This window comes from Tachyglossus aculeatus, chromosome 2 (assembly GCF_015852505.1).
Source record: "Tachyglossus aculeatus isolate mTacAcu1 chromosome 2, mTacAcu1.pri, whole genome shotgun sequence".
Lineage (NCBI taxonomy): Eukaryota > Metazoa > Chordata > Mammalia > Monotremata > Tachyglossidae > Tachyglossus > Tachyglossus aculeatus.
Window position 1 is genome coordinate 153,514,219 of NC_052067.1, and position 27,905 is coordinate 153,542,123.

The following is a 27,905-nucleotide window of genomic DNA, read 5'->3' on the forward strand; positions in this document are numbered from 1 at the left end:
CCATGTGGAACAACCTGATCACCTTGTATCCTCCCCAGTGCTTAGAACAGTGCTTGGCACATAGTAAGCGCTTACTAAATGCCATTATTATTCATTCATTCATTCATTCATTCAGTCAATCGTATTTATTGAGTGCTTACTGTGGGCAGAGCACTGTACTAAGTGCTTGGGAAGTACAAGTTGGCAACATAATAGAGATGGTCCCTATCCAACAGCAGGTTCTTATTATTATTATAACTGAAAATTTATATTGGAAATACAGTCCATCAATCAGTGTTGTATTTATTCAATGCTTATTGTGTGCATAGCATTGTATTGAGTGCTTTGGAGAGTACAGTATAACAGTATAACAGACTTATCCCTTGCTCACAGTGAGCTTACAGTCTAGAGGGGGAGACAGACATTAATATAAGTAAATTCCAGGTATGTACGTAAGTGCTGTGGGACTGAGAGGAGGTGGTGAATAAAACGAGCAAATTGGAGTGAGGGAAAAAGGAAATGAAGGCTAGTCAGGGAAAGTCTTTTCGAGGATCTGTGTCTTCAATAAGGCTTTGAAGATGAGAGAGTAATCCTCTTTTATATATGAAGGGGGAGGGCATTCTATACCAAAGGCAGGCTAGCGTTTGGCCTGGAGATAAATGAGATGGAGGTACAGGGAGTAGGTTGGCTTTTGAGGAGCAAAGTATGCAGACTGGATTCTAGTAGGAAAGTAGCGGGCTGAGGTATAAGGGAGTAAGATGATTGAGTGCGTTAAAGCCAATAGTAAGGAGTTTCTGCTTGATGCAGGGGTGGATGGGCAGCCATTGGGGGTTCTTAAAGAGTGGGGAAACATGGACTGAATTTTTTCATAGAAAAATGATTGGGAGGGAAGATAAGGTGTTCTGTTTTGGATATGTTAAGTTTGAGGTGACGGGAGGACATCCGAGGAGAGATGTCTTGAAGGCAAGAGGAACTGTGAGACTCCAGAGCTGGAGAGAGATCAGGACTGGAGATGTAGATTTGGGAATCATCTACAGAGAGGAGGTATTTGAGGTGTAATAATAACAATAATAATAATAATAATAATAATAATAAGAAGAATGGCATTTCTTAAGTGCTTACTATGTGCAAAGCACTGTTCTAAGTGCTGGGTAGGTTACAAGGTGATCATGTTGTCCCACGGGGGGCTCACAGTCTTCCCCCTCCTCCCCCTCTCCATCCCCTCCGCCTTTCCTCCTTCCCTTCCCCACAGCACCTGTATATATGTTTGTACATATTTATTACTCTATTTATTTATTTTACTTGTACATATCTATTCTATTTATTTTATTTTGTTAATATGTTTGGTTTTGTTCTCTGTCTCCCCCTTCTAGACTGTGGGCCCACTTTTGGGTAGGGACCGTCTCTATATGTTGCCAACTTGTGCTTCCCAAGCGCTTAGTACAGTGCTCTGCACACAGTAATCACTCAATAAATACAATTGATTGATTGATTAATCCCCAATTTTACAGATGAGAGAACTGAGGCACAGGGAAGTTAAGGGACTTGTCCAAAGTCACACAGCTGACAATTGGCGGAGCCGGGATTTGAATCCATGAACTCTGACTCCAAAGCCCGGGCTCTTTCCACTGAGCCATGCTGCTTCTCATGAGCCACGCTGTATAGATGGAGAAGAGAATGGGACCCAGAATTGAACCCTGAGGGGCACCCAGAGTTAGGGCCGGGGGGAGGCAGAGGAGTAGACGGCGAAGGACATTGAGAATGAGCAGTCGGAGAGATAGGAGGAGAACCAGAAGAGTACAGTGTCAGTGAAGCCAAGGTTGGACAGTGTTTCCAGGAGAAGGGGGTGGTCTACAGTGTTGAAGGCAGCTGAGAGGTTGAGGAGGATTAGGATGGAGTAAAGGCCATTGGATTTGGCAAGAAGGAGATCGTCGGTAACCTTTGAGAGATAAATGCTGCTTCATAATTCTGTTACTCAAGAAGCACACTGACCAATGCTGAAACATAAGACATGGACATAGAAAATCCGATCAAGAAGGCCAGCACATCCTTCTATCATTGTGAGCCCCTTGAAGGTCAGGGACCATTCTGATATCCCCCCATTCATTATTTCCCAGCGCCTATTACGAGGCTCCACACGCAGTAAGCGCTTAATAAATACCTTTACTATTACTTTGGAGGACAGTCAAACAGAGTGGCGTGGCTAGGCAGTTTTAGCCTTGAGACCAAACTGCAGGTTTATAGAGCTGTAGTGCTGTCCAACCTCCTTCACAGTAGTCAGAACTGGAAGCAAACTACACGGCGCACTTCAGTTTCATATTGAGTGTCCGCATAGGTGAACGACATTGAAATCCTGGAATGTAGACGATATTCCAGCCTTAAAGCCAGACTCAGTGGCATCAATGGCATTTATGTTGCCGGCTTGTACCTCCCAAGCGCTTAGTATAGTGCTCTGCACACAGTAATAGATACGATTGAATGGATGAATGAATTTATTGAGTGTCTACCGAGTCCTGCTCTCTCAGAATCGCACCTGGAGAGTTTCCAGTACCCTACCAGTCTTGGCTCCGGGAAGGAGATTCAAGCAGAGGCCTGTCCATTCCATTCCTAGCTTGGACAGTGGCTACTGAGTGGATGGCAATCTGCTACAAGTCAAAACTCACCTGTGCTGGACAGCAGCAGCATGGGAGAGAGTCGAGGGAGGAGACTCGTTTACTGCATGGAAGAGGGCAATGGTAAACCATTTCCATATTTTTACCGAGACAACTCTCTGGATCCACTACCGGAACGATTGCAGATGGCGAATGGGGCGTTCTGGGAGAGATATGTCCATGGAGTCGTTACGGGTCGGACACGACTCGACAGCGTAAGAAAAGGCAAGACTGAGTGCTAGGAACTGTACTAAGCACATGGGAAATGCAACAGTAATAAGTGTAGTAATAACCAAGGAGTTCACAGTCTATCATACAATTATTCATGGATAGGGAAAATCAGTAGAAGAGCAAGCATAGAGCAGGAAATAATATCAATCCATCAGTAGTGTTTATTGAATGCTTACTGTGTGCGGAGCATTATATTAAGTGCTTGGAGAAGTACACTACCACACAATAGGTAGACACGAAACCTGCCCACAAGGAGCTTGCAATCTACAGGAAAATGATACAAACATATCACTCTGAAACAGCTGTATAAATAATTGAATTTAAAGATGACTATACATTTTAAAATCTACATATGTACACTTTCAGAGAAGTAGAGTTCATTATTAGCAAAAAAATGGGGTGGAATTTAAACAACTACAGAACTAAACATAGTTTTGTCATTTCATAAATAGAAATTATTTATGTTGGATTCTTTTGTAGTTTGTAAATTAAGATTACCTTAGTGTATGATTTGTATTGTATGATTTGGAACTGAAAACCTAGATGAAACAACAACAACAATAAAACAATTGTTGAGAAAGCAAGGTCAGAAACAATTATTTTCTTCTGGGTTGATGTGTTTTAGTGGAGGCAATGCTTTCAGATTTGAGAGACGATGAAAATTCAGTTTCACTGGAACAGAATTCCCAGTTTGATCCTGGAACCTATGATGGGAACCACAGAGCCCAAAGATTTCCCCAGTATTATCTAGGCAGATGACTGTACTGTTCTGTCTTTGAAATCCAAATTTGTAAATTGGGAGATGCATTTGAATACCAGAGTTGGTGAATGTGAAGAGGGGAAGGAATGTGAGGAAAAAATGAGAAGGGGGAAGAATGTTTCCATAAATGTTAACAGTGAAAAAGATGATTTTCTAGAAGGCTTAAGTAGACCAAAGAAGGAACTATAAGGATCTAGCATTTGCAAAGTTAAATGATAGTAATTATGGCATTTATTAAGCATTTACTATGGCTAAGCCACTTGGGGAGTTACAGTGTTCTCAGATCAAATACAGTCCCAGACCCACATGAGGCTCAGAATTTATCTTATCCTCATTGCTCAGGTGAAGAAATTGAGGCACAGAGAAGTTGTGACTTGTCTAGAAGCGTTGGGACTAGAATATAGGTCTCTAAACAGCTAATCCCATGCTCTTTAGAAAAATGAATGTTGCTCTTGGACCACAATTTTTTTAATGGCATTTCTTACACTCTAATCACATGCCAAGCATTGTGTTAAGCACTGGAATAGATACAAGATAAACAGGTTGGATACCATCCATATCCCCCATGGCTCGTAGTCTTTTAACTCCCATTTTACAAATGAGTAACTGAGGCACAGAGAAGTTAAATAACTTGGCCGAGGTCACACAGCAGACATTGTTGGGTAGGGACCGTCTCTTTATGTTGCCGATTTGTACTTCCCAAGTGCTTAGTACAGTGCTCTGCACACAGAAAGTGCTCCATAAATATGATTGATTGAATGAATGAATGAATGACAAATGGCAGAGCTGGAATTAGAACCCAGGTCATCTAAATCTCCTCATGCTCTTTTCACTGGACCACACTGCTTCCCGATAATGGATAATCTCTGCTGTATGAAGAGTTTAACAACACAAAAAAGGAAAGCTGTTCGTATAAGACAGTGGTGAACACATGGAATTTGTTACGATAGGAAATTAGACAGGCAGATGGTAATTGTTTGATGGTAATTGTGAAGAACTTACCATGTGTCAAACACTGTTCTAAGCACTGGGGTAGGAACAAGTCAATTAGGTTGGACACAGTCCCTGTCTCATATGGGGCTCACAGTCTCCAGTGGGAGTGAAAACAGGTATTGAAATCCCATTTTACAGTTGCAAAAACTGAGGCCCAGAAAAGTTAAGTGATTTGTCCAAGGTCACACAGCTAGCAATTGGCAGAGCAACTGGCAGAGCCGGAAGTAGAACTCAGGTCCTCTGATTCCCAGGCCCATGTTCTTTCCACTAGGCTACGTTGCTTTCCTGGTTGGTTCAAGATATATTATAAACATTTCATAGAAAAGGGGTCCATTACTGGTTATTAGAGATCAAGTTATTGATGCTAGGCAATAGCCATCAGATTGCTTAGGAATGCATTACTATTATTATTGTTCTAATTATGGTATTTAATAATAATAGTAATAATGATGGCATTTATTAAGCGCTATGTGCAAAGCACTGTCCTAAGCGTTGGGGAAGTTACAAGCTGATCAGGTTGTCCCACGGGGGGCTCACAGTCTTAATCCCCATTTTACAGATGAGGTAACTGAGGCACAGAGAAGCTAAGCCCAAAGTCACACAACTGACAATTGGTGGAGCGGGGATTTGAACCCAGGACTTTTGACTCCAAAGCCCGGGCTCTTTCCACTGAGCCACGCTGCTTCTCTGCATTCGTTAAGCACTTTTTATGTGTTCTGAGTGCCAGAGTAAATGGAAGATGACCAGGTTGGGTCCCTTTCCCATCTGGGGTCCACAGTCAAAGTAGCAAAGGGAGAACAGATATTACATCCACATTTTACAAATGAAGAAACTGAAGCACAAAGAAGCTAAGTGACTCTCCCAAGGTAACACAGCCGGCAAGTGACAGAGCTGGAAAATTAGACCCCAGATCCTCTGACCACAGGCCCATGTTCTTTCCACAAATCCCTGCTGCTTCTCAAGGGAGGCAGTGTGCCTCAGTGGATAGAGCACAGTCCTGGGAGTCAGAAGGTCATGGGTTCTAATCCTGACTCGGGCACTTGTCTGCTGTGTGACTGTGGGCAAGTCATTTTGCTTCTCTACGCCTCATCTGTAAAGTGGAGATTGAGACTGCGAGCCTCCCATGGGACAGGGACTGTGTCCGAATTGATTTCCTTGTACGCACCCCAGTGCTTTGTACAGTGCCTGGAACATAGTAAGTGCCTAACAAATACCATCATTATTATTTTTTACTATAGATCTGAGACAAAATACTGCTTTTATTACCCCTGGAGGTTGTGTAATTCGGGTAGAACCCTCAGCATTTACTCTGTCCTTTGTGGTGCTAGTGATGTTATGATTTTGAAATGGCCGGGGCGGCAGGGAGGAGTGGGGGGGAGGAGGAGAGAGAGAGAGAGAGAGAGAAGAGGCTGTGATTTCCTCTCTTATTACTACTATTATTCATTCAATCGTGTTTATTAATAATAATAATAATAATAATGATGGCATTTATTAAGCGCTTATTATGGGCAAAGCACTGTTCTAAGCGCTGGGGAGGTTACAAGGTGATCAAGTTGTCCCACGGGGGGCTCACAGTCTTCATCCCCATTTTACAGATGAGGTAACTGAGGCACAGAGAAGTCAAGTGACTTGCCCAAAGTCACACAGCTGACAATTGGCGGAGCCGGGATTTGAACCCATGACCTCCTACTCCAAAGCCCATGCTCTTTCCACTGAGCCATGCTGCTTCTCTAATTAAACAGTTATTAGGCACTTATTAAGCATTTATTGTGTGCAGAACACTGTACTAAGTGATTGGGTAAATACAATACAACAATAAACGGTGACAATCCCTACTAATACTACTATTTCTACTAATAATTGTGGTATTTGTTAAATGCTTACTATGGGTCAAGCCCTGTACTAAGTGCTGGGGTAGATACAAGATAATCAGGTCTCAAATGAGGTGCACAGTCTAAATCAGAGGGAGAACAACTATTGAATCCCCAATTGGCAGAGGAGGAAACTGAGGCAGAGAAGTGAAGTGATTTGCCTAAGGTCACACAGCGGGTAAGTGGTGGAGGCAGGATTAGAACCCAGGGCTTCTGATTTCCAGGCCTGTGCTCTTTCCTCTAGACCACGCTGCTTCTCTGTTCCTTTCCTTTCCTTCCCCGCGCCCTCAAAGTTGGGAGGCGAGCGGCAGTGAGCAGAAGTTGGGATTCTAGATAGACCGGCCTGTTGCCACCTATTGTCTGGGTTTTAAGGCTCAAATGATAGGAAATCAGGTCTCCAGTTACTACTAATAATAATGGCATTTATTAAGCGCTTACTATGTGCAAAGCACTGTTCTAAGCGCTGGGGAGGTTACAAGGTGATCGGGTTGTCCCTCGGGGGGCTCACAGTCTTAATCCCCATTTTACAGATGAGATAATTGGGGCCCGGAGAAGTGAAGTGACTTGCCCAAAGTCACCCAGCTGACAGTTGGCGGAGCAGGATTTGAACCCATGACCTCTGGCTCCAGAGCCCGTGCTCTTTCCACTGAGCCATGCTGCTTCCCTAGGCCGCCAAGCTTGCCTTGAGAGTGTGTGTTTTTTTTACTTTATTAGCCTCATCTAGGACAATTAGTTAACTGTAAGAACATATTTGAAAAACAGATTTTTAGGGCATTAGGGATTAGTACAAAGAAGCTGCAGTAGAGAGTGTATAATTGATAAGCTTTTTTAGGAACATTTCCTGGGAAAGACTGGTGTTTGCAACGAAATATAAATTGTTCAGTGGAAAATTGCTCAGGCACGGCACCTTTTACAAGAGCTAAAATTCCAGAGGCATTTAAAGGATCAAGATAAATGGAAATCTACGCTCTTGAGCGGAGAGAGAGGCTTTATTTGTTCAAAGGATTTGACTGTGCACAAGGAACCTGTTTTATTGAGGCGGGCAGAGACTGGCTTGATACAATGCGGTTACACAACGTGATTCTAGGAGTGAATTGAAAACCAAATTCAGGCTGGTGACTGATCCATTAGTCCAGAAGTTCGGTGTGCTTACTGTGCTTGTGCTTGGGATAAGGAGAGAAGCAGCGTGGCTCAGTGGAAAGAGCCCGGGCTTTGGAGTCAGGGGTCATGGGTTCGTTTCCCGGCTCTTCCAATTGTCAGCTGTGTGACTTTGGGCAAGTCACTTAACTTCTCTGTGCCTCAGTTTCCTCATCTCTGAAATGAGGATTCATTCATTCATTCAATCGGATTTATTGAGCACTTACTGTGTGCAGAGCACGGTACTAAGCGCTTGGGAAGTACAAGTTGGCAACATATAGAGACGGTCCCTACCCAACAGTGGGCTCACAGTCTAGAAGGGGGAGACAGAGAACAAAACAAAACATATTAACAAAATAAAATAAGTAGAATAAATATGTACAAGTAAAATGAATAAATAAATAGAGTAATAAATATGTACAAACATATATACATATATACAGGTGCTGTGGGGAAGGGAAGGAGGTAAGGATTAAGGATTAAGGATTAAGACTGTGAGCCTGATCTCCTTGTAACCTCCCCAGTGCTTAGAACAGTGCTTTGCACATAGTAAGTGCTTAATAAATGCCATTATCATTATTATTATACCATCAGCACAAATATATTTACAGCCTTTGATACATTCTTGTACATAATTGATTAACATAGGCTGTCTACATGTTTTGTTTTGTTGTCTGTCTCCCCCTTCTAGACTGTGAGCCCGTTGTTGGGTAGGGACCGTCTCTGTATGTTGCAGACTTGGATTTCCCAAGCGCTTAGTACAGTGCTCTGCACACAGTAAGCGCTCACTAAATACGATTGTATGAATGAATGAATGAATAGGCTACAATTCAGTAATTATTTAATAATAAAAATAATAACAATAATTGTGGAATTTGTTAAACACTAACTATGTGCCAGACACTGTACTAAGCACTGGGGTGGGTACAAACAAGCAAATTGGGTTGGACACAATCCCTGTCCCACCTGGGGCTCACAGTCTCAATCCCCATTTTACAGATGAAGGAACCGAGGCCCAGAAAAGTGAAGTGATTTGCCCAAGGCCATACAGCAGATAAATGGCAGAGCCGGTATTAGAACCCATGACCTTCTGAGTTCTAGAGTCTCTGCACTCAGTAAGCATTCAATAAGTACCGTTGATTGTTTGATTGATTGATATCATCGGTTGTATATAATAATAATAATAATGATATTTGTTAAGTGCTTACTATGTGCAAAGCACTGTTCTAAGCACTGGGGAGGTTACAAGGTGGTCAGTTTGTCCCATGTGGGGCTCACAGTCTTAATCCCCATTTTACAGATGAGGTCACTGGGGCCCAGAGAAGTGAAGTGACTTGCCCAACGTCACACAGCTGACAATTGGTGGAGTCAGGATTTGAACCCATGGCCCCTGACTCTAAAGCCCAGGATCTTTCCACTGAGCCACGCTGCTTCATGATGCTATTTGTTAAGCACTTACTATGTGCCAAGCACTGTTCTGAGCACTGGGGTAGGTACAAGGTAATCAGGTTGTCCCACGTGGGGCTCACAGTCTTAATCCCCATTTTACAGATGAGGTAACTGAGGTACAGAGAAGTTAAGTGACATGCCCAAAGTCACACAGCTGAGAAGTGGCAGAGCTGGGATTAGAATCCATGACCTCTGACTCCCAAGCCCCGCTCTTTCCACTGAGCCACACTGCTTCTCTATAATAATAATAATAATAATGATGGCATTTGTTAAGCGCTTACTATGTGCAAAGCACTGTTCTAAGCGCTGGGGGGGATACAGTGGGATCAAGTTGTCCCACGTGGGGCTCACAGTCTTAATCCCCATTTTTACAGATGAGGGAACTGAGGCTCAGAGAAGTGAAGTGACTTGCCCAAGGTCAATCAATCAATCAATCAATCAATCGTATTTATTGAGCGCTTACTATGTGCAGAGCACTGTACTAAGCGCTTGGGAAGTACAAATTGGCATCACATAGAGACAGTCCCTACCCAACAGTGGGCTCACAGTGTAAAAGGGGGAGACAGAGAACAGAACCAAACATACCAACAAAATAAAATAAGTAGGATAGAAATGTACAAGTAAAATAAATAAATAAATAAATAAATAGAGTAATAAATATGTACAACCATATATACATATATACAGGTGCTGTGGGGAAGGGAAGGAGGTAAGACGGGGGGATGGAGAGGGGGACGAGGGGGAGAGGAAAGAAGGGGCTCAGTCTGGGAAGGCCTCCTGGAGGAGGTGAGCTCTCAGCAGGGCCTTGAAGGGAGGAAGAGAGCTAGCTTGGCGGATGGGCAGAGGGAGGGCATTCCAGGCCCGGGGGATGACGTGGGCCGGGGGTCGATGGCGGGACAGGCAAGAGCGAGGTACGGTGAGGAGATTAGCGGCAGAGGAGTGGAGGGTGCGGGCTGGGCTGGAGAAGGAGAGAAGGGAGGTGAGGTAGGAGGGGGCGAGGGGATGGACAGCCTTGAAGCCCAGGGTGAGGAGTTTCTGCCTGATGCGCAGATTGATTGGTAGCCACTGGAGATTTTTGAGGAGGGGAGTAACATGCCCAGAGCATTTCTGTACAAAGACAATCCGGGCAGCAGCGTGAAGTATGGATTGAAGTGGGGAGAGACACGAGGATGGGAGATCAGAGAGAAGGCTAGTGCAGTAGTCCAGACGGGATAGGATGAGAGCTTGAATGAGCAGGGTAGCGGTTTGGATGGAGAGGAAAGGGCGGATCTTGGCAATGTTGTGGAGCTGAGACCGGCAGGTTTTGGTGACGGCTTGGATGTGAGGGGTGAATGAGAGAGCGGAGTCGAGGATGACACCAAGGTTGTGGGCTTGTGAGACGGGAAGGATGGTAGTGCCGTCAACAGAGATGGGAAAGTCAGGGAGAGGACAAGGTTTGGGAGGGAAGACAAGGAGCTCAGTCTTCGACATGTTGAGCTTTAGGTGGCGGGCGGACATCCAGATGGAGATGTCCTGAAGGCAGGAGGAGATGCGAGCCTGGAGGAAGGGGGAGAGAGCAGGGGCAGAGATGTAGATCTGGGTGTCATCAGCGTAGAGATGATAGTTGAAGCCGTGGGAGCGAATGAGGTCACCAAGGGAGTGAGTGTAGATTGAGAACAGAAGGTCACACAGCAGACTTGTGGCGGAGCCAGGATTCGAACCCACGACCTCTGACTCCAAAGCCCGGGCTCTTTCCACTGAGCCACGGAATAATGATGGCATTTATTAAGCACTTATTATGTGCAAAGCAATGTTCTAAGCGCTGGGGAGGTTACAAGGTGATCAGGTTGTCCCACGGGTGGCTCACAGTCTTCATCCCCATTTTCCAGATGAGGGAACTGAGGCCCAGAGAAGTGAAGTGACTTGCCAAAAGTCACACAGCTGACAATTGGCGGAGTCGGAATTCGAACCCGTGACCTCTGACTCCAAAGCCCGGGCTCTTTCCACTGAGCCAGGCTGCTTCCTCACTGTTTTTACTCACTATAGATAACAATAACAATTGTTATTGTTACAAAAGGGGATGTAACCTCCCCTTTTAGACTGTTTGCCCACTGTTGGATAGGGACCATCTCTATATGTTGCCAACTTGTACTTCCCAAGCACTTAGTACAGTGCTCTGCACACAGTAAGTGCTCAATAAATATGACTGATTGATTGATTGATTGATTGAATAACAATGGTATTTGTTAAGTGCTTACTATGTGCCAAACACTGCAAAGATAACTTGCACCCACCAGTTTCTCCCATTAGATTGCAAAGCTCTGAAAGGACATTATTGTGTTTTTTAGCCCTACTGTATTCTCATTCATTCACTCATTATTTCTACACTGTGAGCCCACTGTTGGGTAGGGGCCGTCTCTATATGTTGCCAACTTGTATTTCCCAAACGCTTAGTACAGTGCTCTGCACACAGTAAGCGCTCAATAAATATTATGTCATATATTATGTCATATTTATTGAGTGCTTACTGTGTGCAGAGCACTGTACTAAGCACTTGGAAATTACAATTTAGCAATGAAGAGAGACAATCCCTGCCCACACCGGGTTAACATAACTGCAGTGTTTATTATTATTACAAAAATAAACTTTCTATTATGAATAAAAAATAGCCAAACATCTGAGCAACATGGAATGGAAAAGAAAGCTGACAGTAGTAGATTTCCTAAGGCAGATATGATGATAGGAAATAAAAATTGCAGAAAGTAAATGGAAGTGTATCTGAGCAACATGGAATGGAAAAGAAAGCTGACAGTAGTAGATTTCTTAAGGCAGACATGATGATAGGAAATAAAAAATGCAGGAAGTAAATGGAAGTATAAAATTAACTGATAGTCATCTTAGTAATGATTACAATTATCATTATGGTCATTTATCATTTGTCATTTATCATTATGTTGCCAACTTGTACTTCCCAAGCACTTAGTACAGTGCTGTGCACACAGTAAGCGCTCAATAAGTACGATTGATGATGATGATTATGGTCCTTGTTATATGCCAAGCACTGTTATAAGCTTTGAGGTAGATGCAAGTTAATCAAATTGGTCACTGTCCTCTCCCACATTATGATTATTATTCATTGTATTCATCATCATCATCATCAATCGTATTTATTGAGCGCTTACTATGTGCAGAGCACTGTACTAAGCGCTTGGGAAGTACACATTGGCAACACATAGAGACAGTCCCTACCCAACAGTGGGCTCACAGTCTAAAGAGCTTACTCTGTGCAAAGCACTGTACTAAGAGCTTGGGAGAGTACAATATGACATCAGACATACTCCCTGCCCAAGGGGCTCACACTCTTAATCCCCATTTTACTGATGAGGTAATTGAGGCCCAGAGAAGTTAAGTGATTTGCCCAAGGTCACAAAGCTGACATGTGGTGGAGATAATAATAATAAAATAATAATGATAATGGAATTTATTAAATGCTTACTATGTGCAAAGCAATATTCTAAGCTCTGGGGAGGTTACAAAGTGATCAGCTTGTCCCACGGGGGGTTCACAGTCTTCATCCCCATTTTACAGTTGAGGTAACTGAGGCACAGAGAAGTTAAGTGACTTGCCCAAAGTCACACAGCTGACAAGTGGCGGAGCCGGAATTAGAACCCATGACCTCTGACTCCAAAACCCATGCTCTTTTCCACTCTAGAACCCAGGTCCTTCTGACGCCAAGGCAGGTGCTTTATCCACTAAGCCGCACTGCTTCCATGATTCATTCATTCATTCATTCAATCGTATTTATTGAGCGCTTACTGTGTGCAGAGCACTGTACTAAGAGCTTGGGAAGTACAAGTCGGCAACATGTAGAGACGGCCCCTACCCAACAACGGGCTCACAGTCTAGAAAATAATAATGGTGGCATTTGTTACTTCCCAAGCGCTTAATACAGTGCTCTGCACACAGTAAGTGCTCAATAAATACGATTGACTGAATGAATGAATGAATGAATGAATGAATGAATGATACACCAGATGGCACAATATGTATGTGCATAGTACAATGAATGACCTTTGTAGTCTTTTATGAGAACCAAAATATTAAGCAGAGTGGAAGTAGAGCTTTTGGGTTCATTCGTGTGCCCAAATAAAGATTATATCACACCATATTTATATTAGATAGAAAATTAAACCAGAAATATATGAATGCTCAGTGGTAATTCTCAGATCATTTGTTAAAAATATTCCAATCAGTACATTGTTACACACACAGGAATTCAATAAATACGATTAATCCAAGAATCCATATATTATATCAGTCAATTTTTTATAGTAAAGAGGAATAGAGTGACAATCTGAGGAAGCTGAAACCTGGAAGATAGCTATCAAGTAGTATTTGAAGGCACAGAGGAAATATACAACCAGCTATAAAATTGAATTTCAGGAAGATTATATTTTAGCAATACTTGCCCGAAGTAATATATGATTATCTTAAAACAAAAATTCAAAGTCACTAAGTATATTCATAAATGCCAGGGATAATTTGAAAGTCCTATTGACTGGGTATATATTGGTAATAGATCAATCAATTAGGTATTTATTGAGCCCTTATTATGTGCAGAACACTGTACTAAACAATTTTGGAGAGTTAGTAGACATGATCCCCACTGTTCAAGGAGAATTGTTCATCTTGTTTATATTGGACCCATGGAACTGAATACATATTATAAAAAGAAAAATGACCATTTTTATGGTATTTGTTAAGTGCTCACTATGTGTCAGGAACTGTTCTAAGCGTTGAGGTAGATACAAGGTAATCAGGTCGGACACAGTCAATGTCCCACATGGGGCTCTGAGTCATAATCCCCAGTTTTCAGATGAGGTAACTGAGGCACAGAGAAGTTAAGTGAGTTGCCTGATGTCACACAGCAGACAGCTGGCGGAGCTGGGACAAGAACCCAGGTCCTTCTGACTCCTAGGCCTGTGCTCTATCCATTAAGACCCAATAAGGCAATATCTGTGTTTAATACACCAAAGCTATTTATTTTCCCCCTAAAGTTTATCTTACAACAAATACTGTAAAATATGAAAGGTACAAAAATGTTAATTGACGATAAACAATTTGGGATATCTCCTTCAAAGAACAGATTTTTACAAATGCTGATCAAAATTTGGGAAGCGCTCATAAAATTCAGTGAAGGTAAGTGGATGTTTAGAGCAAAGGAAATTTAATATTTAGGGGTAAAATTGTCATCTACTAGTGAAGAAAATTCAAAACAGAATAATGATAGTTACAGTACGGTGGTTCCCAACAGCAAGGAAGAATTATGGCAGGCATCGTGTGTTTAAATCTGTTGGAAAAATCTTTCCAAAATAACACCAGAAAAATCTCATCTTCTTCTATATGGAAAGCCAGACATCCTAAAATCTCATCTTCTCCAACAAGCCTTCCTCATTTAATCACAAACACCCTAAATTCTACAAATCGATCAGCCAATTCCAATTGTTTATCCCCAAGCTCATGACTTCTGCGTATATGTTTATCAATCAATGGTATTTACTGAGTGCTTTCTGTGTACAGAGCCCTGTATTAAGTGGTTGTGAGAGACAAGATCCCTGCCCTCAAAGAGTTTGCAGTCTAGTGATTTATTCAATTCCACATTTGATTATTTTGATTACTGTCATAAATAGTACTATGTATAGCTCATCCATTAGAACATAACTTATAGGCAGAAAATATGGATTTTTTTTGTGTGTTTTACTCAGCCCTGCACTTAGTACGTAGTAGTGCACTGTACCCACTAGTGGCTCAGTAAATATTATTATTACTACTTCAAAATATTTACTTATAAGATATGGCAGACACAACCTGAACACACCCATTTTGAACAGGAAGGAATATGCAGATGAGACTGGTAAGAGCAAAGTTAAGCAAAATGTCAATGCATAAATGTGAATGCACCAATATGCACAAAAGTGTCAAGGGTAGCAGAAGAATTAGTCTGGGAATGCCACCTGGATTGGTGGGTTTGTAAGAGGGCTTTGAATGTGGGAAATCACGTGTTTTGTCTATTTATTTATTTTCTTTGTACATATTTATTCTATTTATTTTATTTTGTTAATATGTTTTGTTCTCTGTCTCCCCCTTCTAGACTGTGAGCCCACTGTTGGGTAGGGACCGTCTCTATATGTTGCCAACTTGTACTTCCCATGCGCTTAGTACAGTGCTCTGCACACAGTAAGCGCTCAATAAATACGATTGAATGAATATGGCTGAGCAGGGTGGTCCATGCAGGGGGATAGGCAAATAATGATTGTAATTTAAACCTATCAAGATTAGTAAAAAGTGGCAATTTTGAGTGTGATGGGTTACATAAGTAAGCAAAAGGAGCTTTTGAGTTCACGATCCTTAGAGAAGCGGCGTGGCTTAGTGGAAAGAGCCCGGGCTTGGGAGTCAGAGGTCATGGGTTCTAATCCTGACTCCGTTACTTAGCTGTGTGACTTTGGGCAAGTCACCTCAGTTACCTCATCTGTAAAATGGGGATTAAGACTGTGAGCCCCATGTGGAACAAGCTGATTACCTTGTATCCCCCCCAGTGCTTAGAACAGGGCTTCTTATCATTATAGAGAAGCAGCGTGGCTGTGGAAAGAGCCCGGGCTTGGGAGTCAGAGGTCATGGGTTCTAATCGCGACTCCGCCACTTAGCTGTGTGGCTTTGGGCAAGTCACCTCAGTTACCTCATCTGTAAAATGGGGATTAAGACTGTGAGCCCCATGTGGAACAAGCTGATTACCTTGTATCCCCCCCAGTGCTTTGAACAGGGCTTCTTATCATTATAGAGAAGTAGTGTTGCTCAGTGGAAAGAGCACGGGCTTTGGAGTCCGAGGTCATGGGTTCATATCCTGGCTCTGCCAATTGTCAGCTGTGTGACTTTGGGCAAGTCACTTCGCTTCTCTGGGCCTCAGTTCCCTCATCTGTAAAATGGAGATGAAGACTGTGAGCCCCCCGTGGGACAATCTGATCACCTTGTAACCTCCCCAGCGCATAGAACAGTGCTTTGCACACAGTAAGCACTTAATAAATGCTATCATTATTATTATTATTATAATCAGGTCCTATAGTACTGTACCATTATTCACTCCTTGGTTTTCTTAGTTTTCAATCAGTCCATCAATGGTTTTTATTGAGCGCTTAGAGCGGGCAGAGCACTATACTAAGTGCTTGGCAGAGTACAATACGACGCAGTTGGTGTACAGATGCCCTGCCTGCCCATAATGAGCTTGCAATCTGGAGAGGCACTTAATTATTGATTACCATTCAAAGTCTCCAAAAATTAGTACTAAATAGCACTAATGCATCAAATGGAATAATCCAAATTAAGGGTTCTTTTGTAACATGAGATATCCCACAAGAAGCAGGGTGGCCTACTGGAAAGAGCTTAAGGCTGGAAGTCAGAGGACATGGATTCTAATCCCTCCTCGGCCGCTTACCTACTGTCTAACCTCCGGCAAGTCACCTCATTTTTCTGGCCTCAATTTCCTCATCTGTAGAATGGGGATTCAATAGCTATTCTCCCTCCTACTTAGACTATAAGTCTCTGATGGGTCAAAGACTGTGTCCAAACTGATTAACTGGTATCTACCTCTGGGTTTAGTACAGTTCCTTGCAGAGTAAACCCTTAATAAATACCAAAATTATTGTTGTTATTGTACATGATAGGTTAGTGGATTACTAAGCTATAGCTCTGCAACAAATGCTAGCTTTCTAGACACCTTTCATGACAACTATCCATAAAGTCACACTGAATCCATGGTATTTTTTAGAAATGCATCTTGATATGACACAAGTAAATTTCCAAACCTTTCTTTTGGTAATGGCATGGCCTCTAGTGGAATATTATTGGGAGGGAAAATCAGAACTATATTTCACAATGAATATGGGAATAGGTGTGAGAGAGGACATTTAATACTGGCAGGATGACAAGAAAATGAACAGAAGACTTTGGTATGATGGTCATTCTCATAGTTTATCTAAATTAAAGGATGATGATAGTTGGTATAATGGAATCGTATCAGGAGGATGGGGTAGTAGTGTGTAGTAATAATAATGATAGCATTTATTAAGCACTTATTATGTGCAAAGCACTGTTCTAAGAGCTGGAGAGGTTACAAGGTGATCAGGTTGTCCCACATGGGGCTCACAATCTTAATCCCCGTTTTACAGATGGGGGAACTGAGGCACAGAGAAGTGAAGTGACTTGCCCAAAGTCACACAGCTGACAATTGGTGGAGCAGAGATTTGAACCCATGACCTCTGACTCCAAAGCCCATGCTCTTTCCACTGAGCCACGCTGCTTCTCTAGGAAGCAGTGTGTAGGAACCCCATTTTACAGTGTAGGAAGTGATGCCAAGATTTGTGAAAATTTTTTTTTTAAAGAAATGTACGGAAACGCTAAGAAAGACTTAAAAAAATGGGGATAATAAAGTGGCCCATGGCAACATTGACATTAATTAATTGTGGTATTTGTTAAGTGCTTACTATGTGCCAAGCACTGTTCTAAGCGATGGGGTGGATACAAGCTAATCAGGTTGGACACAGTCCCTGATGAGGCTCGCAGTCCTGATCCCTATTTTACAGATGGGGTAACTGAGGCACAGAAAAGTTAAGTGACTTACCCAAGGTCACACAGCAGACTTGTGGCAGAGCCTCTGGCTCCCAGGCGTGTGCTTTTTCCACTAATAACAATAATAATGATGGCATTTATTAAGTGCTTACTATGTGCAAAGCACTGTTCTAAGTGCTGGGGAAGTTACAAGGCAATCAGGTTGTCCCACAGGGGGCTCACAGTCTTCATCTCCATTTTACAGATGAGGTAACTGAGGCCCAGAGAAGTTAAGTGAATTGCCCAAAGTCACACAGCTGACAATTGGCAGAGCCGGGATTTGAACCCATGACCTCTGACTCCAAAGCCCGGGCTCTTTCCACTGAGCCACGCTGCTTCTCTAGGCTATGCTGCTTCCCCTGTCCTGCCCTCAAGGATCTTACAGTGTAGCAGTGGGTGGAGACACTAAAATATATGACAGGAAAGGTAAGCAACAGAGTTGAACGAGATGTACGCAAGTGCTGTGGTGGGGAGTGGCCGGAATGAGTATCTGAGTGCTCAACTGTGAGGCGAGGACTCAAGGGCGGAGTTGATCCAGTAGACAGAGAATATTGTCTGCTGTGTGACCTGGGGCAAGTTATTTTCCTTCTCTGTGCCTCAGGTACCTCATCTGTAAAATGGGGATTCAGTATTCCTCCCTCCAACTGTGAGCCCCATGTGGGACAAGAACTGTGTCCAACCCGATAAACTTTCTCGACCGAGTGCTTAGTACTTTGCTTGGCACATTGTAATTACTTAACAAATATTGGTAAAAAATTAGCATGGGGAATGAGAAATTCTTTGGGGAAGACTCCTGGAGGGGCTGGAATTTTAGTTGGGCATTGGAGATGGGAGAATAGTGGTCTTCCAGACGTTGAAGGGGAACAGATCCTGGCAGAAGGGAGATTGTGAGCAAGAGTTTCATTCATTGAATCGTATTTATTGAGCGCTTACTGTATGCAGAGCACTGTACTAAGCTCCTGGGAAGTACAAGTTGGCAACATATAGAGACGGCCCCTACACAACAGTGGGCTCACAGTCTGGGAGACTATTTGTTAAGCACTCACTATGTGCCAGGCACTTTACTAAGTACTGGAGTAGACATAAACTAATGAGGTTGGACACAGTCTATGCCATAAATGGCACAGACTTTGTCCCACATGGGGCTCACAGTCTTCATCCCCATTTTACAGATGACATAACTGGGACACAGAGAAGTGAAGTAACTTGTCCAAGAGGTTCATTCATTCATTCATTCAATCGTATTTATTGAGCGCTTACTGTGCGCAGATCACTGAACTAAGCGCTTGGGAAGTCCAAGTTGGCAACATATAGAGACAGTCCCTGCCCAACAGTGGGCTCACAGTCTAGAAGGGGGAGACAGACAACAAAACCAAACATATTAACAAAATAAAATAAATAGAATAAACATGTACAAATAAAATAGAGTAATAAATACACACAAACATATATACATACATGTATATTGTTAATATGTTTTGTTGTCTGTCTCCCCCTTCTAGACGGAGAGAGAGGTGAGAATAAGGCAGAGTGAGTAGGATCAATCAATCAATCGTATTTATTGAGCGCTTACTGTGTGCAGAGCACTGTACTAAGCGCTTGGGAAGTACAAGTTGGCAACATGTAGAGACGGTCCAGAGGAGCAACGTATGGTATCTGGGTGTTAACGGGAGAGGAGTGAGGTTAAGGAATGGGAAGGGAACTGATTGAATACCATAAAACCCATGGGCGGGAATTTTTCTTGATGAAGAGGGGGATAGGCAACCAGGGGAAGGTGTGAAGGAGGGGAAAGATGCCCATTCATTTGTTCAATCATAATTATTGAGCACTTACTGTGTGTACAACACTGAACTAAGCCTTTGGGAGAGTCTTATGGGAAAAATGGATCTACTTTTATTGCCTAGCCAAGAACCATAATGAGATAGACTTAGTGAGGGACTGGTTAGGACTTTCCACGCACTTAACATATTGGAATGCAAGGTTACACACAGTAAGTGCTCAATAAATACCTTCTATTGATTAACTGATTAAACTGAGAGATATTTCAACTACGATCACAAAAACGAATAGCTATGACTTTCCATGCACCGAAAATATTGGAATGCAAGTACCATTAAGAGTGATTAATCTGAGAGATATTTCATTTACATTCCAATGAGAAGCAACGTGGCCTAGTGGAGAGAGAAAGACCTGGGTTCTAATCCCTGCTCCACCACTTGTCTGCTGTGTGACCTTGGGCAAGTCACTTAACTTCTCTGTACCTTAATTTCCTCAATGATAAAATTGGGGATAACCTTCCTCCCTCCTCCTTAGACTGTGAGCCCCAAGTGGGGCAGGGATGGTGTCTGAACTAATTACCTTGTACCTACCCCAGTGCTTAGAATAGTGTTTGACACATAGAAATCACTTAACAAATACCATTAAAAACATGATCACAACAATAAATAGGTATGACTTTCCATGCACTGGAAATATTGGAATGAAACGTTAACATACAGTAAGTGCTCAATAAATACCACTGATGGATTGATTAATCCGAGAGATTATTTCAACTACAGTCACAAAAATGAATAGAAAACCACTTTGTTGAAAAGCAATGAACCAATTTTATTTTCAATATGGAAACAGAGTGAGCTTCTAAGTTCATGGTGCGGATGTAATTAGGTGTTATTGTGCTGCTCCATTTGTCATGCCTAAAATGTGCACTTACTTTCTGAAATCTATAAATCTCCCGGTAAAGGAAAAGCATATATGCATCGAGACTGTAATCCACAAATATTGCTTATTTATGTATAGATGCTATTTTAACTGATATAAATCTTTCCACCTCTAGGGTCACCTTTGAACCTGAAAGACAGCCAAATATAGATGACTGTATATACTGAATTTGGTTAAATTTATAGAGAACAAATTACCATTTGTCAAGTAGTCTGTATTTTTAAGGCACATAATTTCAGAATTCAGGTCAACTATTGAGTTCTCCCATCCCTAGTTATAGGATAGTAAAAAAAAGAATATGGATTATGACCCTCCCATTCTTCTCTGCTCTCTACTGTGGCAAATATGTCTGTCCACAAGCCTGGTGCCATTGAATTCCCCAGAAGAAAAGGTTCATGTTTTCCTGTTTGGGAAAGATAGCCTGAAGTTGTCTAGTTGCACTTAGTCATTTAGAACTCTCAAAGGGAGAAAAGTCCATCTTGAGACCAAGAAAGTTGTTTTATTTTTTATCTTAGAGAAATTAGGGAAGCAGTGTGGTCTAGTGGAAAGAGGCTGGGCCTGAGAGTCAGAGGACCTGAGTTCTAATCCCACTCCTCCACTTGGCTGCTGTGTTACTGTGGTCAAGTCTCTTCACTTCCCCGTGCTTTAGTTACCTCATCTCCTTCCCTTCCCCACAGCACCTGCATATATGTATATGTTTGTACGTATTTATTACTCTATTTATTCATTTTACTTGTACATATTTATTCTACTTACTTTATTTTGTTAATATGTTTTGTTTTGTTCTCTGTCTCCCCCTTCTAGACTGTGAGCCCACTGTTGGGTAGGGACCGTCTCTATATGTTGCCCATTTGTACTTCCCAAGCGCTTAGTACAGCGCTCTGCACACAGTAAGCGCTCAATAAATACGATTGAATGAATGAATGAATGAATCTCTAAAATGTGGATTAAAACTGTCCAACCTCATTAGCTTGTACCTATCCAGCGCTTAGTACAGTACCTGGCACGTAGTAAGTGCTTAATAAATACCATTTAAAAATGTTATTTAAAAGCATTTGATTTAACATTTAGCCCATACTAAACTATCTATTGGACTTACCTAATGCTTCACTTTTTTAATGGAATTTATTGAGCGCTTACTATGAGCTGTGCAGTATACTGCACAGAGAGAGAAGCAGAGGAGAAGCAACGTGGCTCACTGGAAAGAGGACAGGCTTTGGAGTCAGAGTTCATGGGTTCAAATCCCGGCTCCACCAATTGTCAGCTGTGTGACTTTGGGCAAGTCACTTCACTTCTCTGTGCATCCGTTACCTCATCTGTAAAATGGGGGTTAAGACTGTGAGCCCCACGTGGGACAACCTGATCACCTTGTAACCTCCCCAGCGCTTAGAACAGTGCTTCGCATCTAGTAAGGGCTTAATAAATGCCATCATTATTACTATTATTACTAAGCATGTAGGTAGATACAAGATTGTCAGGTGGACACAATCCATGTCCCACATGGGTCTCACAGTCTTAATCCCCATTTTACAGATGAGGTAAGTGAAGTGTAGAGAAGTTAAGTGGCAGAGGCAGGATTAGAACCCAGATCCTTCTGCCTATCCCAGGTCTGTGCTCTATCCACTAGACCACACTGCTTCTCACTCTAGGCCATGCTGCTTCTCCTTGACATCCTGATTCTCGTGCTGATGATGCCCGGGTATATTGTTGGCCTTTTGGACGTGTACATACACTGGACTGTTGATTTGATGGACTAGGCCCTAATGCTTGCTAGGCCTATTTGGCGTCATGGCGAACAATCCAGAGGCTGTCATCCTGGAGTTAAATGATCTCCCCTTCAGTGCTTTTTACAGAGAAGCAGTGTGACTCAGTGGAAAGAGCACGGGCTTGGGAGTCAGAGGCCCTGGGTTCAAATCCTAGCTCCGCCACTTTCATTCAATTGTATTTATTAAGTGCTTACTGTATGCAGAGCACTGTACTAAGCGCTTGGGAAGTACAAGTTGGCAACATATAGAGATGGTCCCTACCCAACAGTGGGCTCACAGTCTAGAAGGGTGAGAGAGAGAACAAAAGAAAACATATTAACAAAATCAAATAATTAGTATCAATCAATCAATCATATTTATTGAGCACTTACTGTGTGCAGAGCACTGTACTAAGCGCTTGGGAAGTACAAGTTGGCAACATATAGAGACAGTCCCTACCCAACAGTGGGCTCACAATCTAGAAGGGGGAGACAGAGAATAAAACCAAACATATTAATAAAATAAATAGAATAGATACGTACAAGTAAAATAAATGAATAAATAGAGTAATAAATACGTACAAACATATATACATATATACAGGTGCTGTGGGGAGGGGAAGGAGGTAAGGCGGGGGGATGGAGAGTGGACGAGGGGGAGAGGAAGGAGGGGACTCAGTCTGGGAAGGCCTCCTGGAGGAGGTGAGTTCTCAGTAGGGCTTTGAAGGGAGGAAGAGAGCTAGCTTGGCGGTTGGGCAGAGGGAGGGCATTCCAGGCCCGGGGGATGATGTGGGCCGGGGGTGGATGGCGGGACAGGCGAGAACGAGGTACGGTGAGGAGATTAGCGGCGGAGGAGCGGAGTGGCGGGCCGGGCTGGAGAAGGAGAGAAGGGAGGTGAGGTAGGAGGGGGCGAGGGGATGGACAGCCTTGAAGCCCAGGGTGAGGAGTTTTTGCCTGATGCAAAAACTTGTCAGCTGTGTGACTTTGGCCAAGTCACTTAACTTCTCTGGGCCTCAGTTCCCTCATCTGTAAAATGGAAATAAAGACTGTGAGCCCCATGTGGGACAACGTGATCACCTTGTATCCACCCCAGCGCTTAGAACAGTGCTTTTCACATAGTAAGCGCTTAACAAATGCCATCATTATTATTGTTATTATTATGTTGCATTCGCTCATCCTGAATCTCAGCTGCATTTCCCTGTTCTCATTTGCCTAGAATTCCACCACTTGGAAGAGCTTAGTGTCTGTTTCAAGCCCGAAAATTTGACTGGTGTTTCGAGCCCGAAAATTAGAGAAGCAGCGTGGCTCAGTGGAAGGAGCATGCGCTTGGGAGTCAGAGGTCATGGGTTCTAATCCTGTCTCCGCCACTTGTCAGCTATGTGACTTTGGGCAAGTCACTTAACTTCTCTGTGCGTCAGTTACCTCATCTGTAAAATGGGGATCAAGACTGTGAGCCCCATGTGGGACAACCTGATCACCTTGTATCCCCCCCAGTGCTTAGAACAGTGCTTGGCACATAGTAAGCACTTAACAAATACCATTATTATCGTCATTCTCTGTGCCTCAGTTACCTCATCTGGAAAATGGGGATTGAGAATGTGAGCCCCAAGTGGGACAACCTGATTATCTTGTATCTCCCCCAGCACTTAGAACAGTGCTTGGCCCATAGTAAGCTCTTAACAAATACCAAAATTATTATTATTACTGTACACTCTTTTCCAGATGATTCACGACCATATTTACTGAAACAAATACTGGTACTAATCTCTATGTATACCAGAAAAACGAGGGGCCTCCTTTAGTGTTCTCTCCCCTAGTCTGTTTCTTAACCCTGGCCAAACATCCCTTAAATTATAATTATAATAATAATAACAATAGTAGCATTTTTAACTGTGTAGCTCCAAGATAATTCATTCAGTTGTATATATTGAGTGCTTAATCAGGTCCAGCATGGGGCTCACAGTCTAAGTAGGAGGGACAACAGATCGCAGATGAAGGAACTGTTAAATGACTTGCCCAAGGTCACCCAGAAGAGACGTGGCAGAGCTGGGATAATAATAATGGTATTTGTTAAGTGCTTACTATGTGCCAAGCACTGTTCTAAGCGCTGGGGTAGATACAGGGTAATTAGGTTGTCTCACATGGGGCTCACACATTTAGTCCCAGTTTACAGATGAGGTAACTGAGGCACAGAGAAGTTAAGTGACTTGCCCAAAGTCACACAGCTGACAAGTGGCAGAGTTGGGATTAGAACCCATGACCTCTGACTTCCAAGCCCGGGCTCTTTCCACTAAGCCACACTGCTTTTCAGTGGCTCTGGCTCCCAGACCTGTGCTCTTTCCGCTAGGCAACACTTCTCCTTTTGATTCCAGTCAGTAGTATTTCTGGAGCACTCATTCTTTGTGCAAAGCCCTTTAATGATTTTGGTATTTGTTAAGCGCTTACTATGTGCCAGGCACTGTTCTTAGTGCTGGGGTAGATACAACACAGGAACACAGTCCCTGTCCACACAGGTCTCACAGTCTTAATCCCCATTTTACAGATGAGGGAACGGAGGCACCGAGAAGTTGTGTGACTTGCCCAAGGCCATACAGCAGACAAGGGCCTTCCCAGACTGAGCCCCTTCCTTCCTCTCCCCCTCGTCCCCCTCTCCATCCCCCCCATCTTACCTCCTTCCCTTCCCCACAGCACCTGTATATATGTATATATGTTTGTACATATTTTTTTTACTCTATTTTATTTGTACATATCTATTCTATTTATTTTATTTTGTTAGTATGTTTGGTTTTGTTCTCTGTCTCCCCCTTTTAGACTGTGAGCCCACTGTTGGGTAGGGACTGTCTCTATATGTTGCCAATTTGTACTTCCCAAGCGCTTAGTACAGTGCTCTGCACGTAGTAAGCGCTCAATAAATACGATTGATGATGATGATGATGAAGTGGTGGTGCCAGGATTAGAACCCAGGCCCATTGGACTCCCGAGCCCGTGCTCTGTCCACTAGGCCATGCTGCTTCTACTGCCATTTCTGTACTGCAGGATACCAAAAGATCAGACAATACGATCCCTCCGCTTAAGGACCCGACCATTTAGCAGGAAGAAAGATCCAAGATAATTATGGATGAGAGGAAAATGCTAGTGTAAAGTTGGAGATGTTGCCGAATGAAAAAGGAGAAGCAGGCAACCCTATAAGTTCAGAAATACCGTTCAGAAAGCAGCGTGGCTCAGTGGAAAGAGCCCGGGCTTGGGAGTCAGAAGTCGTGGGTTCTAATCCCGGCTCCGCCACCTATCAGCTGTGTGACTTTGGGCAAGTCACTTCACTTCTCTGGGCCTCAGTTACCTCATCTGGAAAATGGGGATTGAAGACTGTGAGCCCCATGTGGGACAACCTGATCTACCCAGCACTTAGAACAGTGCTTGGCACATAGTAAGCGCCTAAGACTGTGAGCCCCACGTGGGACAACCTGATCACTTTGTAGCCCCCAAGCGCTTAGAACAGTGCTTGGCACATAGTAAGCGCTTAACAAATGCCAACATTATTATTATTATTTTTATTAATGAATACCAAAATTATTATTATTATTATTACTATGGGAAGTTTTGAGTGCAGAAGTGCAGAGCTGGTGCAAAAGTACTAAGATGATAGTTGGGAGACAATGTCCTGGAAAGAAGAAAAATGAATCAGAGAAGGCCTTACTTACAAAATGATCTCAGACCCAGGCATTTTATTTCAGGAGGAAAATGATCCAACTGGGGAGAGTATCGGGAAGACTAATCAAGATGACAAGGATAATAGTGAAACTTTCTGATAGGGAGCGAGAGTTAGGACTTGGCAGTATATCCTTTAAGCACTTGTTATTTTCCCCAACCTCAACACCACCGCACTTATATACATATGTGTCATTTATTGATTTATATTAATGTCTGTCTCTCCCTCTAGACTGTAATATCGTTGTGGGCAGGGAACTTGTCTACCAGCTCTGAGGAGCAGCGTGGCTTTGCGGAAAGGGCACGGGCTCGGGAGTCAGAGGTCGTGGGTTCTAATCCCAGGTCTGCCACTTGTCAGCTGGGTGACTTTGGGCAAGTCACGTCACTTCTCTGTGCCTAAGTCACCTCATCTTCAAAGCCCTACTGAGAGCTCACCTCCTCCAGGAGGCCTTCCCAGACTGTACATATTTATTACTCTATTTATTTTACTCGTACATCATCATCAATCGTATTTATTGAGCGCTTACTATGTGCAGAGCACTGTACTAAGCGCTTGGGAAGTACAAATTGGCAACATATATCTATTCTATTTTATTTTGTTAATATGTTTGGTTTTGTTCTCTGTCTCCCCCTTCTAGACTGTGAGCCCACTGTTGGGTAGGGACTGTCTCTATATGTTGCCAACTTGTACTTCCCAAGCGCTTAGTACAGTGCTCTGCACACAGTAAGTGCTCAATAAATACAATTGATTGATTGATTGAGCCCCCTTTTTCCTCTACTCCTCCTCCTCTCCCCATCTCCCCAACTTCCTCCCTCTGCTCTAACCCCTTCCCCGGCCCACAGCACTTGTGTATATTTGTACATATTTATTATTTTATTTATTTTATTAATGATGTGTATACATCTATAATTCTATTTAGGTATATTGATGCTCTTGATGCCTGTGTACTTGTTTTGTTTTGTTGTCTGTCTCCCCCCTTCTAGACTGTGAGCCCGTTTTTGGGTAGGGATGGTCTCTACCTATTGCTGAATTATACTTTCCAAGCGCTTAGTACAGTGTTCTGCACACACTAAGTGCTCAATAAATGCGATTGAATGAATGAATGAATGAACTAGATGATCATAACAGAGAATTTGTTTCCACAAGACCTTGAGCCAACTTGTACCAGTGCTTTGTGACCTTGGACAAGTCACGTAACTTCCCTGTGCCTCAGTTACTTCATCTGTAAAATGTGCATCAGTACTGTGAGTCCTACATGGGGCATGGACTGACTGTGTCCAATCCGAGTATCTACCCAAGCCCTTAGTACAGTGCCTGAACATAGTAAACACTTAACGCTGAGAAGCAGCATGGCTCAGTGGAAAGAGCACGGGCTTGGGAGTCAGAGGTCATGGGTTCAAATCCTGACTCTTCTGCTTGTCAGCTGTGTGACTTTGGGCAAGTCGTTTGACTTCTCTTGGCCTCAGTTACCTCATCTGTATAATGGGGATTAAGATTGTGTGCCCCATATGGGACAACCTGATCACCTTGTATCCTCCCCAGTGCTTAGAACAGTGCTTTACACATAGTAAGTTCTTAACAAATACCAAAATTATTATTATTATTACTAATAAGTATCATTAAACAACAGTAATAATCCTTAGATTCCCAATGTGAAGATGCCTAGACTTGAAGACTCAGTAGAGTTGATTTTTGATCCTCTCCTCGTTTCAGGTCAAGTGCTCCGACTCAAAATGTTCCGTGAGGATCATGGGTCTTGGATGACAATGTTTTTCAGCACGATCCTCTTCCTCTTCATCTTTTCACACATCTACAATATGATTCTCCTTATGGAAGGGAACATGGGGTAGGTCACTTTTTGCTTCCCCTTCCAGTCATCCATGCTTTTTTTGGGTGCTTTAGCTATGATTCGATCCTACCGAATTTTGAAAACATTTCAGTAGTGGGAATATTGATATGTATCTGCCTTTCCTTTATGCATCATGCTTTAAAGGGGTTAATCGGTTCATTAACTGAACAAAGGGGC

At 42.9% G+C, this 27,905-nt stretch overlaps 1 protein-coding gene across 4 annotated transcripts in view; it reads left to right on the top strand.

Moving 5' to 3' along the window:
- The window catches only part of TMEM117 (transmembrane protein 117), a 603,664-nt gene that overhangs the window by 112,566 nt on the left and 463,193 nt on the right, over window positions 1–27,905 (top strand). For 3 of the 4 annotated variants that reach the window (XM_038742118.1, XM_038742110.1, XM_038742126.1), the window contains exon 3: window positions 27,593–27,725. The exons of the other annotated variant lie outside the window; for it this stretch is intronic. In XM_038742118.1, the coding sequence (XP_038598046.1) occupies window positions 27,593–27,725 (133 nt within the window). The remainder of the gene's footprint in view (window positions 1–27,592; window positions 27,726–27,905) is intronic. 4 annotated transcript variants of the gene reach the window in all.